Genomic DNA, 21,753 nt, shown 5'->3' on the forward strand with positions numbered 1-21,753 from the left:
ACATACCATGAAGCATGAAGAAGTTCTGCAGGGTTTTGAGACTGACCTTTCCTTGAGAAAGCGAGTTGCTGAGCTCTTGAATGATCGGAGTTCTCCAATCGCAGGTTCCAGTGTCTTTTCATTGTGAAAGCCATGTTGAATCTACCGTTCTCCTCTTCACCGTCATGGTTTCTTCTAAACCTTCGAACTGCAATTTGGATGCCAGCGTGGCTAAACAATCGGCGTGTCTGTTGTTGTTGCGACCAACATGGGTTATGGTTGCATCAGCAAAGTAGTTTACTAACCTTTGCGTCTCTGATCGGTACGGGTCCAGTGTTACCTCCTTCAACGCGTATACCCCATTCATTTGATTAACTAGTAACTTAGAGTCACCTCTTATTTCCAGGCGTGTGCCCCCTGCTTGTTTGGCTAATGACAGTCCTATGAGGAAGGCTTCATACTCTGCTGAATTGTTGGTGCATTGAAAGTCCATATTGAAGGAGTGCGAGAAGACTTCACCGGTTGGAGACACTAGAGTGTTATTGCTAGGGGTGGCAGATCCATCAAATTATAACAGCTACGCTTCTTCTTCGACAACGGAGATGTCTGGAAATTCTTCAGGAAGGTCCTCGCGTAGTGCAGCAGTGCCTTCCCCGGGGAATGCTGCTAGTAAATATGCAATTGGTTGTCCTTTGATAGCTCTTGGTGATGCACATGTTACGTCTAACTATGACATTTGGAGAAGACACTTGGCCTACCTTCCCATCAAGGCCGGTTTTTAAAGCAAAAACTTCGCAGGATCATATTTAAATATAAGTATCACCTTGTTGGATAGCAGGTAATGTCTAAACTTATGAATGGAATGAATTAGGGATAAGCATGCCTTTTCTGCCCTGGGATATCTGAGTTCAGCATCTCTCAATATTCGACTGAAATAGTATATCGGATGTTCGATTCCCTCGTCATATTCTTGAGCGAGCAAAGCCCCGACGGAGGTATCACTGAAGGAAGTGTAGAGACATAGGGGTCTTCCTTGGACGGGAGACTTCATGATGGCTGGAGATGACAATATTCGTTGAATCTTCCGAAACGGTTCATGTCATAGTGCAGTCCAGACGAAACTTGCCCCTTTCTTCAGCAAGGGGGTGAATGAAGCAACGAGCTGGGATAAACCAGGTATAAAACGTCGAATATAGTTCACCTTTCCCATGAAGCTTTGGAGCTCCTTCACAGTTCGCGACGGCGGCATCATGAGGATAGCTTGAGTCTTGGATGGGTCCACTTTGATCCCCTCAGCAGTTACCTGAAATCTCAGAAATTTGCCTGAAGAGACGCCGAAAGCGTATTTCAAAGGATTCATCTTCAATTCGTATTCACGACACCTTTCGAACACTTGCCGTAGGACTCCTGTGTGGTCCACCTAAGAAATTGATTTGACTACTATATCATCCACGTAGTCCACGTAGTCTTCGACTTGGTTATGCATCATGTCATGGAAGATTGCCGTCATAGCGCGTTGATACGTTGCACCGGCATTCTTTAAACCAAATGGCATTACAATATAGTAAAATTTCCCAAGAGGAGTTCGAAAATCTATCTTATTTGTGTCATGCTCATACATCCTTATCTGATTATAGCCGCTATATCCATCCATGAAGAAGAACATGCCGTGTCCGCTGGTGGTATCTACTAGCATTTCGATGTTACGTAGAGGAAAACCGTCTTTGGGGCAACATCTTTTCAAGTCTCTGAAATCCAAGCAGCACCTGATCTGTCCGTTTTTCTTTTTCACCGGAACCACATTAGCCAAACAGGTCGGATGATGAATGGGTTTAATGAAGCCAGCAGCTAGCAACTTCTGAATCTCAGTCTTGATTTGCTCTTCTACCTCTTGCCTGAATTGCCTTGGAGATTGTTTGACCAGCTTGGATCCAGGTATGACATGTAGATGATGGGTGACCAATTTATCATCTAAACCGGGCATTTCTTCATACATCCAAGCGAATATGTCCTGGTATTCTTTGATAAGTTCCACGAGCTTCGTGCATTCATCCATACACAAGGTTGAGCAGATGGAGAGAGGTCTAGGAGATTCCTCATTCCCGATGTTAACGATTTCGAGCTCATCAATTGTGGATTTGGTGCCATCTTGCAGCTGTCGTGGAGAATCTAACACTTCTTCTTATGGATCGTCGTTGTTGTAGCATTCCGTTGGGCGGAGAGACTGGGTAACAGTCTCCCCTGCTAATTGCTAACAGCGGCGTCGGTACATTATTTTTCCTTTCTGGTCACCGCTTTCCACAAAAGTTCGTTCCCTCTTAGTGTGAGCGTGGGTCGCGGCTTCACATGATGAAGAAGAATTGGAACATCTTGTCAGCAAAGATGCATCATGGGGCTTAGTATTCAATGATGCAAGTCGGTCCTCCTTCTGGATTGACGCCCACGTGGGGAGTGGGATGCAACGAACTTGGTCTGATTCTTCGCGTGGAGATTCTCTTGGTTCAAACAATTACACTCCACATATTTGTGCATAAGGAGACAATAATGCAGGAATACGAATGACTTCTTTATTCAGCATAGTCTTCAGGCATTGGTGATACGTCGAGGGGACGATCCTATTGTCATTAAGCTATGGTCTCCCCAGTATCATATGGTAGTCTGGCTCCTTTTCTATGACTTCGAATTTCACCTTTGATTGGACGGGTCTTGTAGATAAATTCAGATTAACATACCCGTACGTGTTGGTTTGGTTTCCTTCAAAGTCTGTCATCGTGGTAGGCTATCGCACGATCTTGCTTGGGCGAACCTTGGATGTCCTGAGTGGTAGGCTATCGAATACGCTCCCGTGTCGATGGGGGCCCTCTTGAACTCTGAATCCTTGATGCATGCAGTAACGTGTAGAGCCCGGGTGTGACCTTCTTCCGCCATCATGTCTTCTTCCGTAAATGTAACATTATTCACAGATATCTCTGGTGTTTTTGAGGCTTCTGGATGCAAAGGAGTTAAATGCACGTCCAGGGCTATCTGGTTGATTGCAGCAAACGTCTCCGCCCGCTGATTCTTCGAGAGGTGTAAAAGCTCGCATAAACTTTCCACTAGAGAAGCCGCTTCCTGATCCACCGGCCTCTGATTCATAGTGAAACTATTGACTTGAGGAGGATTGTTGCGAGGATCAGTCCCCAGTGTAGAAATCTCCGTGACAGGAGAACCGCTCATATTTGATGTCATCTTGATGAGGAGATCGAGTATGCCGTTTATTGTTTCTTTGATCAGGTCCATGTTCTTCATGTGAATCTACTGCACCCGTGCTAACTCGATCAATGTTGGGATTCTTCCGGTTACACCATCAGATAAACCGTTGGGAAGAGGGGTATCTTCATCGGAGGAACTTCGACCGGGATTTGAAATTTTTAGGGGAGTCCTAAGACCAACCATTTTGAAATCAACCAAATGGGATTGGGTATTGAAGAAATTGACTTTACAACCGAGAGATTAACTATGGTCGCCAATTATTTATGGGTGATAACTATTTCTGCTGGTTTTGGTAATTTTGGGTGTGTGTGGATGAGAAATGAATCTAAACCCTAAACAAATGCACTGCACGAGAGTGCTTTTGATTCAAGAGATCAATCTATACAATTCTGGCCTAAACCTAGAAATGGCCGTTCCAGACTTGCTTCGGTCACAAAGTGAAGGAAATGGGGTTGATCTTAGGGACGAAAGCGAAGAAGGTGTTGAGATTGTGAAGGTATTGGTTGTTTATGACTTGTATCAGAATATTGAACTGGCTTGTATAATGTAAGCTATCAGTTCTAGGTGTTTTCTGGATACTGTGACAACACTTGGTTTTTTCTGTGTTGTTTGAAAATAGATCGAAGAACCTATTTATACAAGTCATTTGAGCGCAATCCTCATTTCGTAGGAAGTGGAGGAAGTTGAGTGATGGAGTAGTGGGGTCGTGTAGGTGACGCCTTTGCCCATTTACCTCATCATTGTTAACCGTCCATGCCTCCTGACACGTTCTCGTAATGGGCGTATTGCACGCCGCACGCTGTAAACCGCCACATCAATACCCCAGTAAGTATCCCCCAGTTTGTGACATGTTTGATGTCTCGAATGAGTGGGTCGAGTCGTGGGACCCGCCGCAAGAAATAGCCTACGGTTTTATTTGATATTCATGAAATACCGTGCATGCTCGATGCATGTAATGCATCGTTTTTAAATCAAGCAGCTCAAAAAAATCGATATGCATGAAGCATCGCTGTTTTAAAGCTTGATTGAACAAGTCGCGGATTAAATGTCTTAAAATGGCAGCACGTTCGACCATTTTCGAATGATCGTTTGGAGGCCGCATGGGCGGTCCACCATCTGGTCGATCACTCCCTGCGGCAGAGTGGCGGACGGTAATCATTGAGGCGCTTCATTGATCGCCTAACTTTTAATCTAAGCCGTCCGACCAAGCTGGCAAAGTTGGACGGACGAGTTGATTTACGGCACATATTTGCTGCCATTGATGGATTTTATGGTTTTTTAGAGGTGCGCAACATCCCCTCTTTGGCTTGATCGAATCCAAGCATGGGCGCTAATTTTGGAGTGGGCCGACCAGGCATGCGTGAAGACGGCTCACTGGCGTGCACTCCTACACCTCTTGGTCCCACAAAGATTCGATCTAGGCCACTCAATTTGACCAGCAAAGATGAGTGGTCGTGATCGATTTGCGACAGAAATACATTGCCACAAAGGTTTAAAAGCCGTGTAACATGCCACCTTTGGGCTGCATTTCGAGGCGTCGGGCCCTAGTCTGCATTGGTCGGCCGACCACATGCAAAGGTGGGCCCACGGTGATCACGTTGACATCGTTGGGACCGCTTGAGTCTATATATACACCCTCCGTTTAGGCTGGCGAAGATGGATGGTCGCGACCGAACTACGACAGATATGCATTGCCGCAAACCCTAATTAGGGTTTTGAATCAGTCACGCACACGTGACTTTGGAAAAGCGGTTTGGCACGCCGTGATCCTTTTTTGGAGAGATCGATCATGTGGGGCCCATGTTGGGCTGACAGTGAACGCATTTGCACCTCCCTAATGGTATTAAATGCGATCTAAGCCATCCAAATAGGATGGCTAAGTTGGATGGTTGTGATCTATTTAAGACACTAGTGGAATTCCGCGACCCTTAGAAGTATCACGCCTGCCATGGTTTGAGCAATCGTTTCATTGCTCCATGGACTCGCCGTGAGAAAACCGATCGGGTGAAGGAGAAGTGGGTCCACCAACGTGTGCGTTAGCACTTCCCTGATCATTCATGGGATGATCTAATTCTTCCAACCAGGCTGATGGAGTTGGACGGTTGCGATGGCTTTAAGACTTTCCTGAACAGTCTTGCTCGTTCGAGCCTCTCCCAAAATAGCGCGTCCACCCTACTTTGAGTTGGCGTTTGACGGCGCTGGGGAGTATGGTGTGGTGTTCGACCGGCTAGGGCATAAGTGGGCCCGCCGGTGGTCATCACAACAATTGCCTATTTTCGCCAGGGTTTGGTTAGGCTTATTAAATTGCGCGGCCAAATTGCGTGGTCGTGATCGTTTCTGAGACTGATATGGACAGTCCAGATTTCTCTTAAGGAAATTAAGCATGCTCGATTGAGCTAACCAAAGCGCTTCGATGCAAGATTCTCTTTAGAGAATGATATAGCATGTATGGGTATTTCATGCACATCTCAATATTGGCACTTTGGGAGATTCATGTTACTCTGCTAAGAGTGAACACTCAGTCGTCATGTCATGTTAATAATGAGAGTTCGGCTGAGAACAACACAGAAAATACTAGGAAAATCATGCATTAATTAATAATGCTAAAAAATTCACAGAATATTTGGGATTGCTGTTGCACGCACCATTCTGGGTGAATTTTGTGTATTTATTGAATTGCTTCGAATAAATAAAGTTAAGAGGTTTTTTGCACTCATCACTTATCAAACGGCTTTACCCTTTGCAGGATGTCGGCACATTAAATTTGGTTTTACAATTTTAGCCCTGAACTAAAATCCACCATCAACACATCCTTCTTGCTAATGAGGCCATTTATGCTGTTAATCATCATGACAAAGCTATTGGTATTGCACCCATTAAGCTTGACATGTATAAGGTCTATGATAAGATGGAATGTACTTTCCTTGAAAAGGTTTTGAAAAAAATGGGTCTCTCTTATCATTGGGTCAAACTCATTAATCAGTGTGTCTCTACTGTTTCCTATTCCGTTCTTCTTAATGGTATCCCTACTGGTCTTTTCAAGCCATAGAGAGGCCTAAGACAAGGATATCCTTTGTCTATTTATCTGTACATCATTTGTTCTGAGGCTTTGTCCTCTTACATTGATGCTCTTACTAGGAAAGGGCTGGTTGAAGGCATAAAGGTGTGTAAAAATGCTCCTACCATGACTCGCCTTATTTTTGCTGATGACTCTCTGTTATTTTCTAAAGATACTATTTAGGATTTCCATACTATCAAAGTGTACCTTCAGAAGTACTACTTGGCCTCAGGCCAAGAAATCAATTTTGACAAGTCTGGTATTCTGTTTAGCAAAAAAACTCCTGAGCACCTCAAGCTGCAGCTTTCTAATATTCTTGATATTAGCAATAGGGATTTGGGAGAAAAATATTTAAGCACCCCTACTGCCTTTAAAGCTTCTAAAATCCAAACCCATATAGGTATTCTCCAGGCTATTGATGCTAGAATTTCAATCTGGCTTCATTAGCTCCTCTCCCAAGCTGCTAGAACTACCTTAATTAAGCATATTGGTCAGGTCATCCCTCTTTATCATAGCTTTCCTTATCCCCAAATATCTTTGTAGGAAAATGGACTCCCACCTATGTGAATTTTGGTGGGGGGAAACTCTTGACCCAAAAGATAGAAAACTCTGTCTTTTGGGTTGGGACATTCTTTGCTCTCCAAAATCTGAAGGAGGCCTTGGTTTTAGGAAAGCTGAGCTCAATAATCTTGCAATGCTTTCCAGGAACGCTTGGAGGATTATTGAGAACCCTGACTGCCTGTTAGCTACTACTCTGAAAGCTAGATATTTCCCCAGGACTGATTTTTTAAATGCTAAGTGTCCTGCTAACTGTTCTTGGACTTGGAGATGCTTACATACCATTAAGGAGCTCATAAAACCTTTTATCACTTGGATTGTTGAAGATGGTCAATTTATTGACCCATGGTGTGACAAATGGATTCCTTTTCTAGGATCTGTTGTCCCCAACCCTCTGGTGCCTCCAGATCCAACTATAAAAGTTTTTTTTTATCAATCTTATTACCAGATCTTGAGATGTTGATAGATTAAACACCCATTTCAATGATGCTTCTGCTAAAAAGATTATCACTATTCCCTTAATCCAGTGTTGCACTCCTGATATGAGGGCTTGGGATTTTTTAAAGAATGGTAGAATTACCTGTAAATCTGCTTACCTTGGACTTCGAGGGCTTAGGCCTTCCCATTGTAGTGCTCTTTGGAAGTGTATTTGGTAAATTAATGTGCCTTATAGAATTCAAGTTTTCAGCTGGAAAGCTGCTAGAAATGCTTTACCTGCTAGAACTGTGCTTCATACCAGAATGCCTATGAATTCTGTGGACTGTACTAGATGTAAGGACCCCTCTGTATCGATTATGCATGCCCTTGTTCTTTTCCCCTTTGCTAGTCGGGTTCGGTTCTTATCGTCGTTCTGTGTTAACACCCAGTTCTTTAGTACTGAATCTTTCATGGATTAGATGTTATTTTGGTTAGTTAACCCTGTCTCTAAACTCCCTGATGGGTATCAGTGTCTCTTTGTAGCTATCTTTTGGTCTTTGTGGCAAAGTATAAATAACCTAGTGTTTCAGGATATCAAGGAAAACCACACTGATGTTCTGATGAGAGCCAAAGCCATGTTACTTACCAAAAAACCAACTATTACCATTTCTACTAGGGTTTCTGTTAGTATTAGTGACAAATGGATGCCCCCTCCAACTGGATGGATAAAATGTAATACAAATGGAGCATATGACGATATTTCTGGTGATAATGGTACAGGCTTTGAGATGAGGGACTTCACCAATAATGCTTCATTTTGTGCCTCTATTGTCTTTCAAGTTGAATCTTCTGAAGAAGCTGGAGCAAGAGCATTCTTCTAAACTTGTAGCTTATTTATTTATCTTTTAGAAACGTATTTGTAATTCTGTGGCTCATGAACTTTCCCATTGGGATAAATCAAACAACTCTACTATATACTGGTTTTTTCCTCCAATATGGCTGATGATTTTTGTTGAGGGGGATCATTAGCCTTTTTGAAGGCCCTTGGTTATTAAAAAAAAGGGTGTGAGTTTATGGGAACCCCTTAATAAAACAGGTGTCCTAATAATCAAAGAGCCCTAAATGCTTCCAGGGTCCACCATTACACTTCAATATTGAACTTGAAATTGGCCCCGAAATAATTCACTCTCAGACGAGAAGAAAACCCTAGATGTTCCAAACAGTCTCCCTAAAACCCTAAGACAAAGTTCCCCTACTATCAAAATCACCGGAGACTAATTCCTTTTCTCATTTCTCCGTAAATTCAAAATCTATCTTGATCTTTATGTTTTTCTTTGCATTTTGGGTGATTTTCATCTTTTTTCTCAGAAATTTGGTACCCTAATTATCTGATTGGGATTTTTTTTTATTTTATTTTTTGGTTTCTTAGAAAATAATGGACTCCGATTCTGATGCTGATGTTGTGTTCTGGGTGTGTTGCTGCTGCTGCTGCTGTTGAAGCTTTTGAACCTGAAGATAAGTCGAAGAGAAAATTCTCAAGCATAAACAAACTAGGTGCAATCAAAGTTCAACCACCGTTAGTCAATCAAATCAATCGAAAATAAAATATAAACCGCAATTATCTAGTTTCCCACCAACGGTACTAATAGAGCTTCTTAATCCGAAAGAAGACTTTAAACTGAGCGGCAGTAAGAGATTTCGCCTAATTAGGTTACTCTCCTCTCCGAATAGGCGGCTTCACCAGTACCAGCACAACTGAGATAGTTCTTGTTGTACGAGGATTAGTTTGCTCGAAATGAAAACTTTCATATTTATAGACCAAGGAAGTTTGGACACCAAGGAATTTCCAAAAACGAAAATACCCTCCAGATATGCAATATATTCCAGATTCGGTTTCCATAATTTCTAGAAATGCTTTGTCCAAAATATTGACCGAAAATCTCTTGGAAAATCTCCAACTAGTAAATTCACATTACTAATTTTCATTTTCCTAAAATAAAATTAAAAACCTTAAATAAAAGATTCTCAATTTATTTTATTCGATCTGGGATTTTCTTCCTTTAGCTATTAAGGAATAACTTTGAACAATTAAAGATAAGCGCTACTGCACATGTTCAAAGTATGTTGACATCCTTACTTTGTAAATCCTCTTTCATACTTACAATCTTGAAACCTATTTGCCACACTTCCAAACAAGTTTAGATTGGTTCATATGACTTTCAATAACTATGTGATTGATCAAGAACACTCAATCACAAAACATGGGTTTCACGGTTCTACCAAAACAAGTATCGATTCTACCTCCATGTGAGCATTGTGCATATTTACACTAGCTTTCCAAAATTAGGTTGACTAGGTACTAGGATCGGTTCCCCACATATATATGGTATCTAACTTGTACTTGCTGCACATGTCCATAGGATCGGTTCCCTTTTGCCTAAAAACGTGTTGCACATGTCCATAGGATAGGCTCCCCTTTCTGCTAAAAACTTTCTGCACCTCATACAAGGATCGATTCCCCTTTGTGATAGGTTGCGCCTCTTACTAGGATCGGTTCCCTTTACCCAGAGTCGGTCATACCAATAACACAAAATCGATCATACCATCTCAGGTGATTACTTAAGATCGGTTTCACTAATAAAAGTCATACCAATACAAAAGTCGTGCCTTTGTGAATAGTTTTACCAAGAACATAAACAAGTCATGAGCGTTTATACTAATCATACATATTGGTAGTTCAAAAGATATGGAATGAATAACAATACCAATAATTCCTGGCAATTTCTCTTTCGATTCACAAAACAAGTTCATGAATTTACTTCCTTAAAACAAATGTAAACATTGTTTCCTATGATGAAATATTCACCTTATACCCATACATAATCACAATAGCATTCAAATGATTATGTCGATGTCTTATCTACAAAGTTTAATGGTTAAGCAATAAACCTCGTACTGTATTAATATTATGTCTAACTAAAGTATAACCATTCATGCTTCGCAGTTTTGTTTTCAATATGCACGACTTGAAAGATACGTTTAGGGAATGAAGCAGTTCAAGTCAAATATCACTAACCTCAAGTCTTCGCAGTTGAAGGATGATGTTGTTGTTGTAGCTCCTTACTTCTTCACTTCTTCAAGTCTTCGCAATACTTGTAATGTCTCATATCCTAATACTTTCAAGATAACCTATACGAAGTTGACTCTAGTACATAATCAAGCGAATCTTAAACGAGTTTTGGCTCACTAAATATGGAAAAAAAACTTGACATACCAACTCTTCGTGGGTTCAACCGAGCTATGCTCTAACAATATCCAATAAAGAAGCAAAAGCAGAATGTAATGGATGTTTAATAGAATAATGCATTACATGATCAAGGAAATGTTTAGGTTTTGAAATTCCTTTTTGAGACCTTGTAACAATAGAGGTAGAAGGAGCAGACTCAGATGATGGAGGTAAAGGCTCAACAAGAGCAGAATCAGAATGTAAATCAGGAGAAATAGATGTAGAAAAATAAAACTCAGATTCAAAAAACATGACATGTCTAGAAATATAAGTTCTTTTGGTAAGTGGATTATAACATTTATAACCCTTATGCAAAGAACTATAGCCAATAAAAATACATTTTGCTAACTTTGGAGAAAGCTTATCAACTCTAGAATGTCTTAAAAAAGGATAGCACACAAAACCAAATATTCTTAATTGAGAGTAATCCGTAGTTGTATTGTAAAGAACTTCAAAAGGTGATTTGTTATTGAGAGTTGGAGTTCTATTAATGATAAAGGTAGCAGTTAAAAAAGCATCCTACCATTTCAGTAATGTGTCTGTGCTTTCTTTCAGCTAGACCATTCAGCTCTGGGGTTTTAGGACAAGATATCCTTATTTGAATACCACAAGAGTCTAAAAAGACTTTAAAAACACCTTTTACTAACTCACTAGCTCTATCAGTTTGGAAAGAAATGATTTTGCTATGGAATAAATTATCAGATAAAGTTTTAAAATGCTGAAAAAACTGCAAAGCATCTGTTTTGAATTGCATTGGATAAATCCAATCAAATCTACTAAAATAATCAACAAACAAAATATAATATCTATGACCTTCTAAAGAAGTAACAGGAGAAGGACCCCACTCATCACAATGAATAAGTTCAAGTGGAGAAGAAGCATGTGAAGATGAAGGTTGAAAAGGTAATCTTTTTCTTTTAGCTAACTGACAAGAGTGACACAATTATTTTCAAATAGAGAAAGATAGATTAATGTTATGATGACTATGAAGTTTCCGTAAAATTCTAGGAGATGGAAGACCTAACCTGTCATGCCATATATTTGGAGAAGCAACAACATATGAAAAAGCAGAATGCAGAATAACAGAGGAAATAGGGTATAAATTGTTAAGCATTTTTCCTTAGCAAGTAATGCATTAGTTTTCAAACATCTTATCTCAAAACCATATGGATCAAAAGTGATGGAGAAAATACTATTTATGGTAAATCTAGCAACTGATAACAAATTATGCTTCATGGCTGGAACATGTAGAACATTATCTAATTTAAAACTTGTAGTAGGTGTATGAATTATAGTATTTCCAGTAAGGGGAATAGATAAAGTCTTACCAAAACCAATTTGAACATTTTCCTTGCCCTTGTATTCAGAAGTATTTTGAAGAAGAGTTCTGTCATCAGTCATATGAGTAGAGGCTCCACTATCTGAAATCCAAAATGTACTAGAAGAAGGATCATCATTTGCTGCAGTATTGTGAACATTAAAGCTTGCAAAAGCATGTTATGAAGTCCCGGAAGTATGCATTGCACCAGTAGAAAATTTTCCTTGATTCTCAGAATTTGCAAAGTGAGCTTGAGAATAAGTAGTAGAAGCACCATTAGGAGGATGATACCTAAAGAAGCATCTGATAGCCAAATGTCCCTTCTTCTTACATATCTGACAGTACATCTGGTTATAATCCAATCTTCTATTATTATTAGAGTTTGACCCATTCTGATATGTATTTGCATTCTTTGAACTTGACCCAGTTTGATAAGAGCTATTCTTAAAATTCCCTCCATTCTTCTTATGATTTGTATAAGAATTTGATCCATTATTTGCATAAAAAGCAGTTGCATTTTGATCATCAAAGACATTTGTAGTACTTTATTGTCTATCAACCAAAAATTGTTCATGAGAAAGCAATTTTGCTTTAATTTCACTAAAAGTATAAGGCTTCTCTCTATTTTGAGATGGGATAACAAAAATGTCATACCCACTGCCTAAACCATTCATAATGAACATCATAAGGTCCCCATCACTAACTTTCTCTCCAATTGCTGCTAAAGAATCAGATATGGATTTAATCCTTTGAAGATAAGAAACAATGGACTAATTTCCCTTTTTAATTCCATGTAATTGTGTTCTTAACATGTTCTTTCTAGAAAGATATTGTGTTTTAAAGATATTTTCAAGATAATCCCATATAGCTTTTGCAGTAGTAAGACCAAGAACATCTCCACTAACAGTAGAAGTAAAAGTGGCTTTAAGACAAGTGTAGACAAACCTATCCAAGCGTCTCCAAGTTACCCATTCTGGATTTGTTGTTTCTACACCATTAACTGTGACATTTCTTGGAGGTTCAATAATCTCACCACTCATATAACCATACAAATCAGTAGAAAATAAAACCCCTTCAAATTGATCTCGCCAAAGAAGATAATTTGTACCGTCAAGTTTCATTGATACAAAATTAGTGATATTTGTAAATGGTAAGGAAGTACCATTAACAACGTAAGTCGACATTTCAATGTTGGAGTTCTGAAAATTTTCAAGATCAGATCGAAAATTGATGTTGTGATTGTTGTTGTTGTTGTTATTGAGATTGTTGTTGTTGCGATTCTTGTTAGACTTTGTAGCTTGGGTGTTGAATTATTTCTAGATCTCAAAATTACCATACAGAAATCAAGAATCCTAGAAAATATTGAGAGAAATGTTTTTAATATTTGTTACCCAGATTGTAGATGAAAGCTGAAAATTGTTGAGAAAAGTTATTGAACTTTGATGTTTGATATTAGTTAGTTCGATAACCTAACTGATACCATGAGAAATCGATGTCTCAATATTCAAGATTTTAAAGAAACAGAAGAAATCAAAGAATTTGAAGAAATAAGATTTTATTGCATGAAAATTATTATTACAGGTTTTTGCCTGTCTCAGACATCCTTTAATACAACAATCATATTTCACTAAAACCAACATCTCTGTCAGTTCTGTGGAACTGACAGTATTAAGTAAACTAACTTTTACCATACTTATTTGACTATACTTATTATAATCAACCACATTGACTCGGTTATCAGTCTGGCATGGATCAGTCACCAAACCAATATGGGAAGCCGTTGTCTATTCTTAAGCATTCGAAACATGTCTGAGACTCAGAGCTAGTAAGAAGAACTTTTGTTATGAGTACTGCAATTTCTCATCCTTGGTCTGCTCTCTGTTATCTAGGGATAACCATTATGTAACACATTAATGCAATGGAAATCTCTTTTTATCTAAGAAAAAGTCTTTTCCTAATCAAACACCTTGTCGATTTGAGATATCTCACATTTCGATTGCTGGAACAATCTACCTGCACAACTTCTCCAGGACCCAGTGCAATGAATTTAGTAACCTATTTGAACTCTTTTGTTGTTCCCGTATTAGTGTTGGGTAGCTTAGTAGCTGGGTGCACCAGAAAACAACACAACAATCACGTTTCTGAAGTCTGCGGAGTGCGGAGTGCGAACTAATACTCACTTCGACAACAATCCTGGTACATTCAGGTGTTATATATACTTGCAGAAACACCCTTTGCCTCGCAAGCGAACCAGGGATTTAACTATTTGGAGGGTCTATGAATAAGTTCATTTGGGCCCACAATTGACTAGTAAAGAACTGAACTTATAAATGGTGCCAATCTATGAATCATTAACAAATTAAACCAAACTTTCCTCATCACTTGGTAATTGTATTACACATAGCTACTTGGGAAACAATTTTTCTTTTTCACTCTTTTTTCTTTATATTCACTAGTCAAATCACATGTGTGACAGACACGTATGAATTTTACTCTTTTAACAACACCAAATTTGATAACAATGATGTTCTTTTTCGTAAAATAAAATTTAATATTCTGAAAACAGTTCAGAAGACTATCCGAACTATTCCTGTCAGTTTATCCAGGTCCAACTGAAGCACTCATATCTCGACTGGGAAACGTACCTAGAACCTTGAAGCTAATTCCTCATGCCAATACATAATATGCTTTTTAGACCTTTACTATCTTCGATTTGTCAATAAGCCATAAAGAACGCGACTCGACTTGTTAGATATCACTAGTGTAAATCAGCAGTTTCGCGACCGACAAAGCAAGTCATTTAACTCGTATCTATGACTCGCTTTATCGGTCGAAGAAAGGGTCGTTGTTTGAGCGTATTTTTCAACTATGACGTGTCTCTGGGGGTCGTTGAAAATCTTATATCAACGACCGATTATAACGGTCAAAACTTTATGACTGTCTTCAATCAGTCAAGGATATAAATCTTAAAATAATAAAAAATAGATTCAGATAGGCTGTCTGGCCTGACTGAATCTGACTGAACCTGAAATTAAACAAAAATGAAACTCAAATGAGAATCAAATGAAACTAAAACTAGAATTCAAATGAAACTCAAATTAGAATTCAAATGAGAATCAAATGAAAACCAATTTCAAATCAAATAAAAATGAGAAACAAATTAAACTTGCACATAAATAATCATTTAATTTAACATTCATTCATTCATTGGTTTCAAATTACACAAAGGATTAAAATCTGTAGTTCTAGGATTCGATTACAAAAGGATGAACTAAAAAACTATTGATTAAACAACAAAATCATATACTCCGATGAGGATGAAGAACTTATTCCTACTTCATAATGGCGTACCTGCACAGAAAAGTCCATCAGCAAAATTGCAGAGAGGCCCCAAGATGAATAACCAAAAGAACTCAACAATTTTAAACACTTTAACCCTTTAACATGAAGTTAGATCTGCCAATATATTCATCGAGTTTTACGAAGACAAGCAAGCGGCAGCATCAATATAATGAGATGGAAAAATCAGTTCAATTTCACACAATTCTAACAAAAGAAGTTTGAATTACTAGTGAAGCATGCACTCTATAAACTACTTCAATAAAATTTAGGATGACACGCGTCAATCCATCTCAAGCTCATTTGGTAGTAAGTGATACACTATGATATAGACAAAACTAAACTAAGAAAAAAATTTCAGAACTTGCACTAAATTTGGTGTCAAACAAGCATAGGGACCCTAGAATTCACCAGCCACGTTACTAAGTTCTTTTTGTTTATAATAGTACTAGTTCTAGAAAAATGCCATTATATGATGTTCTTCGCAGGCATGCGTGTCTTAATAGAAATCAAGATTATATCATTTACTTAACCATATAATGCCTTCCTATTTCCTTGTTCTTTTAACTTTCAAAATTATGGCAGGAAAGGTATACTGATTCATTGTAAATTAATTTAAGAGACAAGGTTTACCTTTCTGTAATTAGGTGTAACTGTGTACATGATTGCATATATTCCACAATCCACATTCAGGTAGTTTCCTGCCAACATCAAGACTTGAATCAATGTTCAAATCTCCATGTACATAAAAAAGGTAAAAAAAAAATAACTAAACAGGGAACTGAATAACAGTTTTTACCTCAACATATTGATCCCAAAACTCATCATTGGCTAGAGCATCTCTATTCCAATACTCATCATCTCCGACAGTTGTCGAAATTGATGAAGCTTCATTCGCGGCTTCAGTAAAGACAAATGGATCTTCATAAGCGTTCTTATTGGGGTGTGATCTTATTGGAGATTCCAAAACCAAATTCCAATGCTTCTTTGTCATATCTTGGCAGTAAAAAACTTGTCTACTTGAGAAGCATGGATGAATGGCTCGTCGGCTTCTCTTGATCTCTTCATAGACCTTTCGAAGTTGACAAACCTTGAGTTTGTATCTCGATCCACATATGATCCCTTTACTTTGTCTTCCGTTCACACCCAATGACAGTTAAAAACAACTTCTGTGAAAACTCCATAGTCCACTTCAAATATATCTTGCAGAATGTCGTAGTATGTAGTATCATCATCGACAAGGTTAGTATCTCTGGAACTTTCTCTGAAACTGGTACAAGCATCCATGGTAACTCCACTATTTTGTGTAATAAAACCTTTTTCTGCATTGGCCGTATAGAAAAGATATCCATTAACAAAGTATGCGTTACACGAAACTGCGGAGAAGGAAGGACCAATTGCCAGCCTACGGAAATTTGTCATGGAATGACCTTCAAGTTGTTCCTGTAGCCACGGAATGTAGGACAAACGCTTCATCCTTCCCATATGAGTTTGGTTAAAGTTGCTAAGATATATAACGTATTTCCTGTCACATAAAACAAATTAACAATTAACTTATAAGTTTCCATCTAGGTTCGCATAATCTACTTCCACAATGGAACACTTCCCACACACATGATACAGATATTGCATAGGATTATTCAAACCATGATAGAATTCTCACATAGAGTTGTTTTCTGATTAATATCAGTACTACTACAATCAAAGGGATTTATTAGAGGCTACAACCGATAGGTAAAAATTTGTTTTAGTATAATCTTTACTCATGTGCAGTGAGAATCAGTTCTCTAGAAGCTACAAGAATCAATAAATTTAAAATAAGGAGGTGTGCATGTCATGAAAGTTAGCTGGAAAGTAACTCATTACGTACACGTCGCATATTAGAACCTAAAACAGTTAACAAATCCAACAATAAAACACCATACGCGAAATTTAGAAGGTTACTTTTTACAGTGTAATGAAATGATTGTAAGAGAAATAAACTTACGCTTCCCATTCAGTATTTTCATCTGCGTGTCTCAATATCCACAAACGAACTTGTTCATACTATAAGTTGGTTAATGAACATGATTTTCCTTGCGAACCAACTGGGTATGGACCTTCATAAGCATCACAGGGCATCTCTATCTTTCCACGACACTTCAAATACTTTCGTTTCGCATCGGGAAGGATCTCGGCGCAATGGCGTGCTCCTTCATTGACCCCACATTGTTTTGTAATAGAGCCTTCTATATAATTTTTGTTGCGACCAAGAACCCTGTAGACTCTCATCATCCTGCACATACAATGGTAAACAAGTATTTGTAAGTTTACAGAGTTGATAAAAGAATAAACCAAAAGAATACCAGTGACTAAAGGATTGTACCTCCCAAAAGGGTACATCCACCTAAACTGAACAGGCCTCAATTGGTATGCCTCTTCTGCTAAGTATACGATAACATGAGTCATATTAACAAAAAAATGCAGGAGGGAAATACATTTCAAACACGCATAACGACTCCACGACACGATCATGCATTACACGAAGCTCAGCACGATCAATAACAACCTTAGAAGTACTAAACCCTGCATAAGGATGTGATAGTCGTGCGACTTTAGACCCTTCAATTGGAACTCTTTCAAGCATACTTTTTTTTTCAATTCCCACTGTAACCAATTGGAACGTTAAGTGTGCTAAAAGTTTTACAAATAACTTCCCTTTCTTTCTTAGACATCCAATAAGGTGCAGGAGGGGGTATCTCTCGTCCATTCCTTTCCGTCAACCACAAGCTAGGCTTTAAGTTTAGCATTTTTAAATCTCTTCGCGTTGGAGCCCCATCCTTGGACTTATCCTTATGGCACATAAAAGTTCCAAACAGATTCTCTGCAAAATTCTTTTCTACATCCAGATTTTTAGAAGCTAGCAGTTAAATATGATGAGTACTATATGAATTATATCTCGTTTACATGAACTTTAAGTCCATTTGCGCAACACAGGTGTAAGAGTACTATAAGACAAAGGTAAGAGAAGCTAGCAGTTAAATATGATGAGTACTATATGAATTATGAAGAGTTACATGATCTAGTGTGTTAATTATGCATAGCAGCCAGGGCCGGTCCTGACAATTTTTTGGCTCCAAGCAACACTAAAACTTGTGGCTCCTAATAGACATGCCAAAGTTTTTTTCTTTCTAGAATGCCTAATCTTTCATTGTATGCTTTTCTATTCGCAAGCAAAATAAAACTGTAAAGTAAACTACCTACATGAGTTAGTTTAGGAATGCTATGTACGGTTAAGATAATTGTCTAACAAAATTTCGACTATTTAGATGTGCAAAACAAAATCGTACTAGAGATTTATTCATTTATAGTCTTGTTTAGTCCCAAAATCCCTCATATAAGAAAATTTATATTATTCATGTCAACTTCTCAACTTACACATTGACTGAATCAAGAAACAATGGAGGAGCTAATGTCATTATCGTACACTAGGTTATTAGAAGATAATGCCAAATCGGGGTATACAACTTCTAAAACACGAAAATATTTTACCAGTTAAAATTCTAACTGATCAAGAAAATAATTAAAGAAAAGCTAGAGAATTTTCATCCTTATCAGCACTAACTACCTTGAAAAAGGGATATAGACCGAACTATACGCACATAAGCATATGTATCACTCTAAGGTACTTGTTTAACTTTACAGTAATCTTTATTTATGTTACCAAGTTCTTATCCAAGACTCAACTATACTGATTGGTTTAACTTAGGCAACTACCTTGATTAGTTGTTACTGGTCAACCAACACTCTTTACTACAGCGGACAAAACAAAATTTACGTGGCCTCCTTGTATTTGTAGCCTCAAGCAAAGCTTTCTTTGCTTGTATGCATGGCCGGCCCTGATAGCAGCCATGAATCAATAAAATTCATGAAAAGAAAAACAATAACTCCAGTTAAATAACATGTGATGTAAAATTTACCTTCCAATATGGGAGCTGAAAAAAATTGACCTCTTTGACCAAGAAGAATCAATGGCAGGATGCTTTACCAACTTCCCAAATTCTTTATCTGCAGTTGCTGTCTTGTTGAATAATTCGCTGCCACTCAAACGTCTTGGTGCAACCCTTAAATCTTCTGGTCCGTTGAATTGGGATGTTTTCTTTCTATAAGGGTGAAACCGATCTCTTAGAAACCTTCTATGACCCGTATAAGCAAATTTGGAACCGCATTTTAGCCAAAATGCCTCTGTATTTTCTCCACACACAGGACAACCATATCTTCCAGAAGTTCGCAAACCAGAAACATGGGCATATGCAGGAAAGTCATGTATACACCACAACAACATTGCTCTCATTGTAAAGTCAGTCTTCGTATGTGCATCGTAGGTTACCGTTCCGAGTGACCATAACTCATTTAACTCGTCGATCAGTGGCTGTAAATAGACATCAATGTTATGGTTGGGACCAAGTGGACCACGAATCAGCAGGGTTAACATTCTAAAATCCTTTTCCATGCATTCAGATGGTGGAAGGTTGTAACAAACAATCATAACAGGCCAAGTACTGTGCGTGCTCATCATTCCAAAAGGATTAAAACCACCTGTTGCTAATCCTAGACGAACATTTCTTTTTTCAGAAGCAAACTCAGGCCACTTCTTATCAATTTCCTTCTGCTGTGCAGAGTCCACTGGATGTCTCATGTGTGTAGCACTTTCTTGAACCTTAGCATACCATGTCATCAACTCAGCAATCCACACGGTGTCATACATCCGTTGCAACCTTTCTGTGACCGGAAAATACCCCAGTCTCTTTACCAGAACCTTTTTAGAAGTTGGAATACTCCCTTCTGGTGGTTTTTTCCATCTACTTTCACCACATTTAGGACACTTATCATCATTGGCATAATCCTTGCGATAGAGAATACAATCGTTAATACAAGCATGAATAATTTGCACCGACAACTGAAATGGCTTGATCATCTGCTTAGCTTTACTACAAGTAGATGGTAACATGTTCCCAGCAGGTAAAATAGTTTTCATATATCCTAATAACTCAGTCATGAAAACATCAGAGCATTGATACCTTGCTTGCATACTTAGCAACTCAACTGTTGCTGACAGTTTTGTATGTTCATCACCACAACCTGGAGATAAGGGTTGCACTGCATCCTTCAAGCGCTTCTTGCACTCGATAGTAGCCTTATCTTGAACATTACCACCAGAACCATCTTCAGCAGCAGCAACCGGCAGGTGATTAGGATTAGTAAGGCATTCTTCAGGGGTATCAAGACCAAGTACACCTCCATGCGCCTCATTGAACAAGTCATAGATTTCGAATGAGATGCAGCAGCATAATTCACAACATTATTTGCAGGTAAGGTGGGAGCATTAACATTATTCACCCAAGGTTGCTCTCCATGATGGATACATGTTCGGTATGACACATCGAACCCATTATCAAGGATATCCCCATGTACATAACCTAGAGATTTTGGTAAACTACGAAAATTCTTACATTTCATGCAAGGACATCGAAATTCTGTGATACCTTCACCAAGACTTTGTGTTGTAAATTGGATGAAAGATTGAACACCTTTAATCCATCGAGGTGAACCCTTGGGTGCAGTTATCCATTCTTTACTTGGAGTAGTTACACGATGTCGAAACATCTGCAAAACAGTGCATACACAAATCAGAACCCACAATTTAGAAGAAACTGCATTAAAGTAGAAGGATTTACAGTATAGAATGATTTACATTACATATCATCACAACTATGAAGAAAAAGAACAGATAAAAAAGAGGGAGGGTCAGCTACTTAGGTGAAATTGAATGCTCATTTTTCAGTACTAGGTAAGGATTTTTCTTCTAACATTTCCTATTATCATCCAAACATACAAAGTCTTAAACTTTTTTTTTGTTGTTAAAAAGTAAACTCTTTTTTAAGTAATTGAAGAATGCTATCATTACTAATAAAGCAGAACTGAATTCTTTGTCTTGAACATAATTCTAGAATGAGTGAAGAATAGAAGATATTAAGAGTCCTAAGAGTGGAGTTACAACTTACAACTAATAGTATTGACTCATATTGTACTGAGCATGCAAAAAATTTATCATTTGTGTGCAATTAAGAGAGCTAAGAGTGGGATCCATTCTTTAAACTCAATCAATAAAACATAATTAATCAAATCCTAGAACAAGTTACTACTCACCAGATTCATAACATAATTACTTATTTTGACCTAATTAATCAAAACCCCAAAATTTAAGATACACTTAAATCTGTTAAAACTCAAATCCTAGGATTTACTAACCAAAACTTTCCTACTGAACTTCAAATTAGGCAAAACCCATAAAATTTTTAACATGAATTCAGTATTTACCTTAACAAATTCTTGATATGGAAATTTGAGTTGTGAAATCAAAGCATTTGTCGCAGAATGAAGAATCTGACTACCTCATAAATTTGTTGTGAACTATAATGTTGCATATCAATTCGATGATCAAATTTTCCGTGAGTGTCTAAGAAAGTTTTGCAGAAGTAGGTAATGGGAGAGAATAACGAAAAA

The 21,753-nt window shown here is 38.2% G+C and overlaps 1 protein-coding gene across 10 annotated transcripts; it reads right to left on the reverse strand.

Moving 5' to 3' along the window:
• Positions 1 to 15,019: 15,019 nt before the first annotated feature.
• Positions 15,020 to 21,738, reverse strand: LOC113289145. 10 transcript variants are annotated; one of them, XM_026538326.1, is made up of 8 exons: positions 21,568 to 21,738; positions 19,167 to 20,853; positions 18,964 to 19,085; positions 17,573 to 18,080; positions 17,195 to 17,482; positions 16,007 to 16,732; positions 15,841 to 15,908; positions 15,020 to 15,219 (listed from the first exon to the last, which is right to left on the reverse strand). In XM_026538326.1, the coding sequence occupies exons 2-3, from the start codon at positions 20,276 to 20,278 to the stop codon at positions 18,983 to 18,985; spliced, it is 1,215 nt and encodes a 404-aa protein (XP_026394111.1). In that variant the 5' UTR covers positions 20,279 to 20,853; positions 21,568 to 21,738; the 3' UTR covers positions 15,020 to 15,219; positions 15,841 to 15,908; positions 16,007 to 16,732; positions 17,195 to 17,482; positions 17,573 to 18,080; positions 18,964 to 18,982. The 10 variants fall into 10 exon arrangements, with proteins under 10 accessions (XP_026394111.1, XP_026394108.1, XP_026394116.1 ...); XM_026538323.1 differs by lacking the exons at positions 17,573 to 18,080; positions 18,964 to 19,085 and having other exon boundaries at positions 16,007 to 16,529; positions 16,638 to 16,732; XM_026538331.1 differs by lacking the exon at positions 18,964 to 19,085 and having other exon boundaries at positions 17,573 to 17,627.
• Positions 21,739 to 21,753: the final 15 nt, after the last annotated feature.

Source organism: Papaver somniferum, chromosome 6, assembly GCF_003573695.1.
Source record: "Papaver somniferum cultivar HN1 chromosome 6, ASM357369v1, whole genome shotgun sequence".
In the NCBI taxonomy this organism is placed as follows: Eukaryota; Viridiplantae; Streptophyta; class Magnoliopsida; order Ranunculales; family Papaveraceae; genus Papaver; species Papaver somniferum.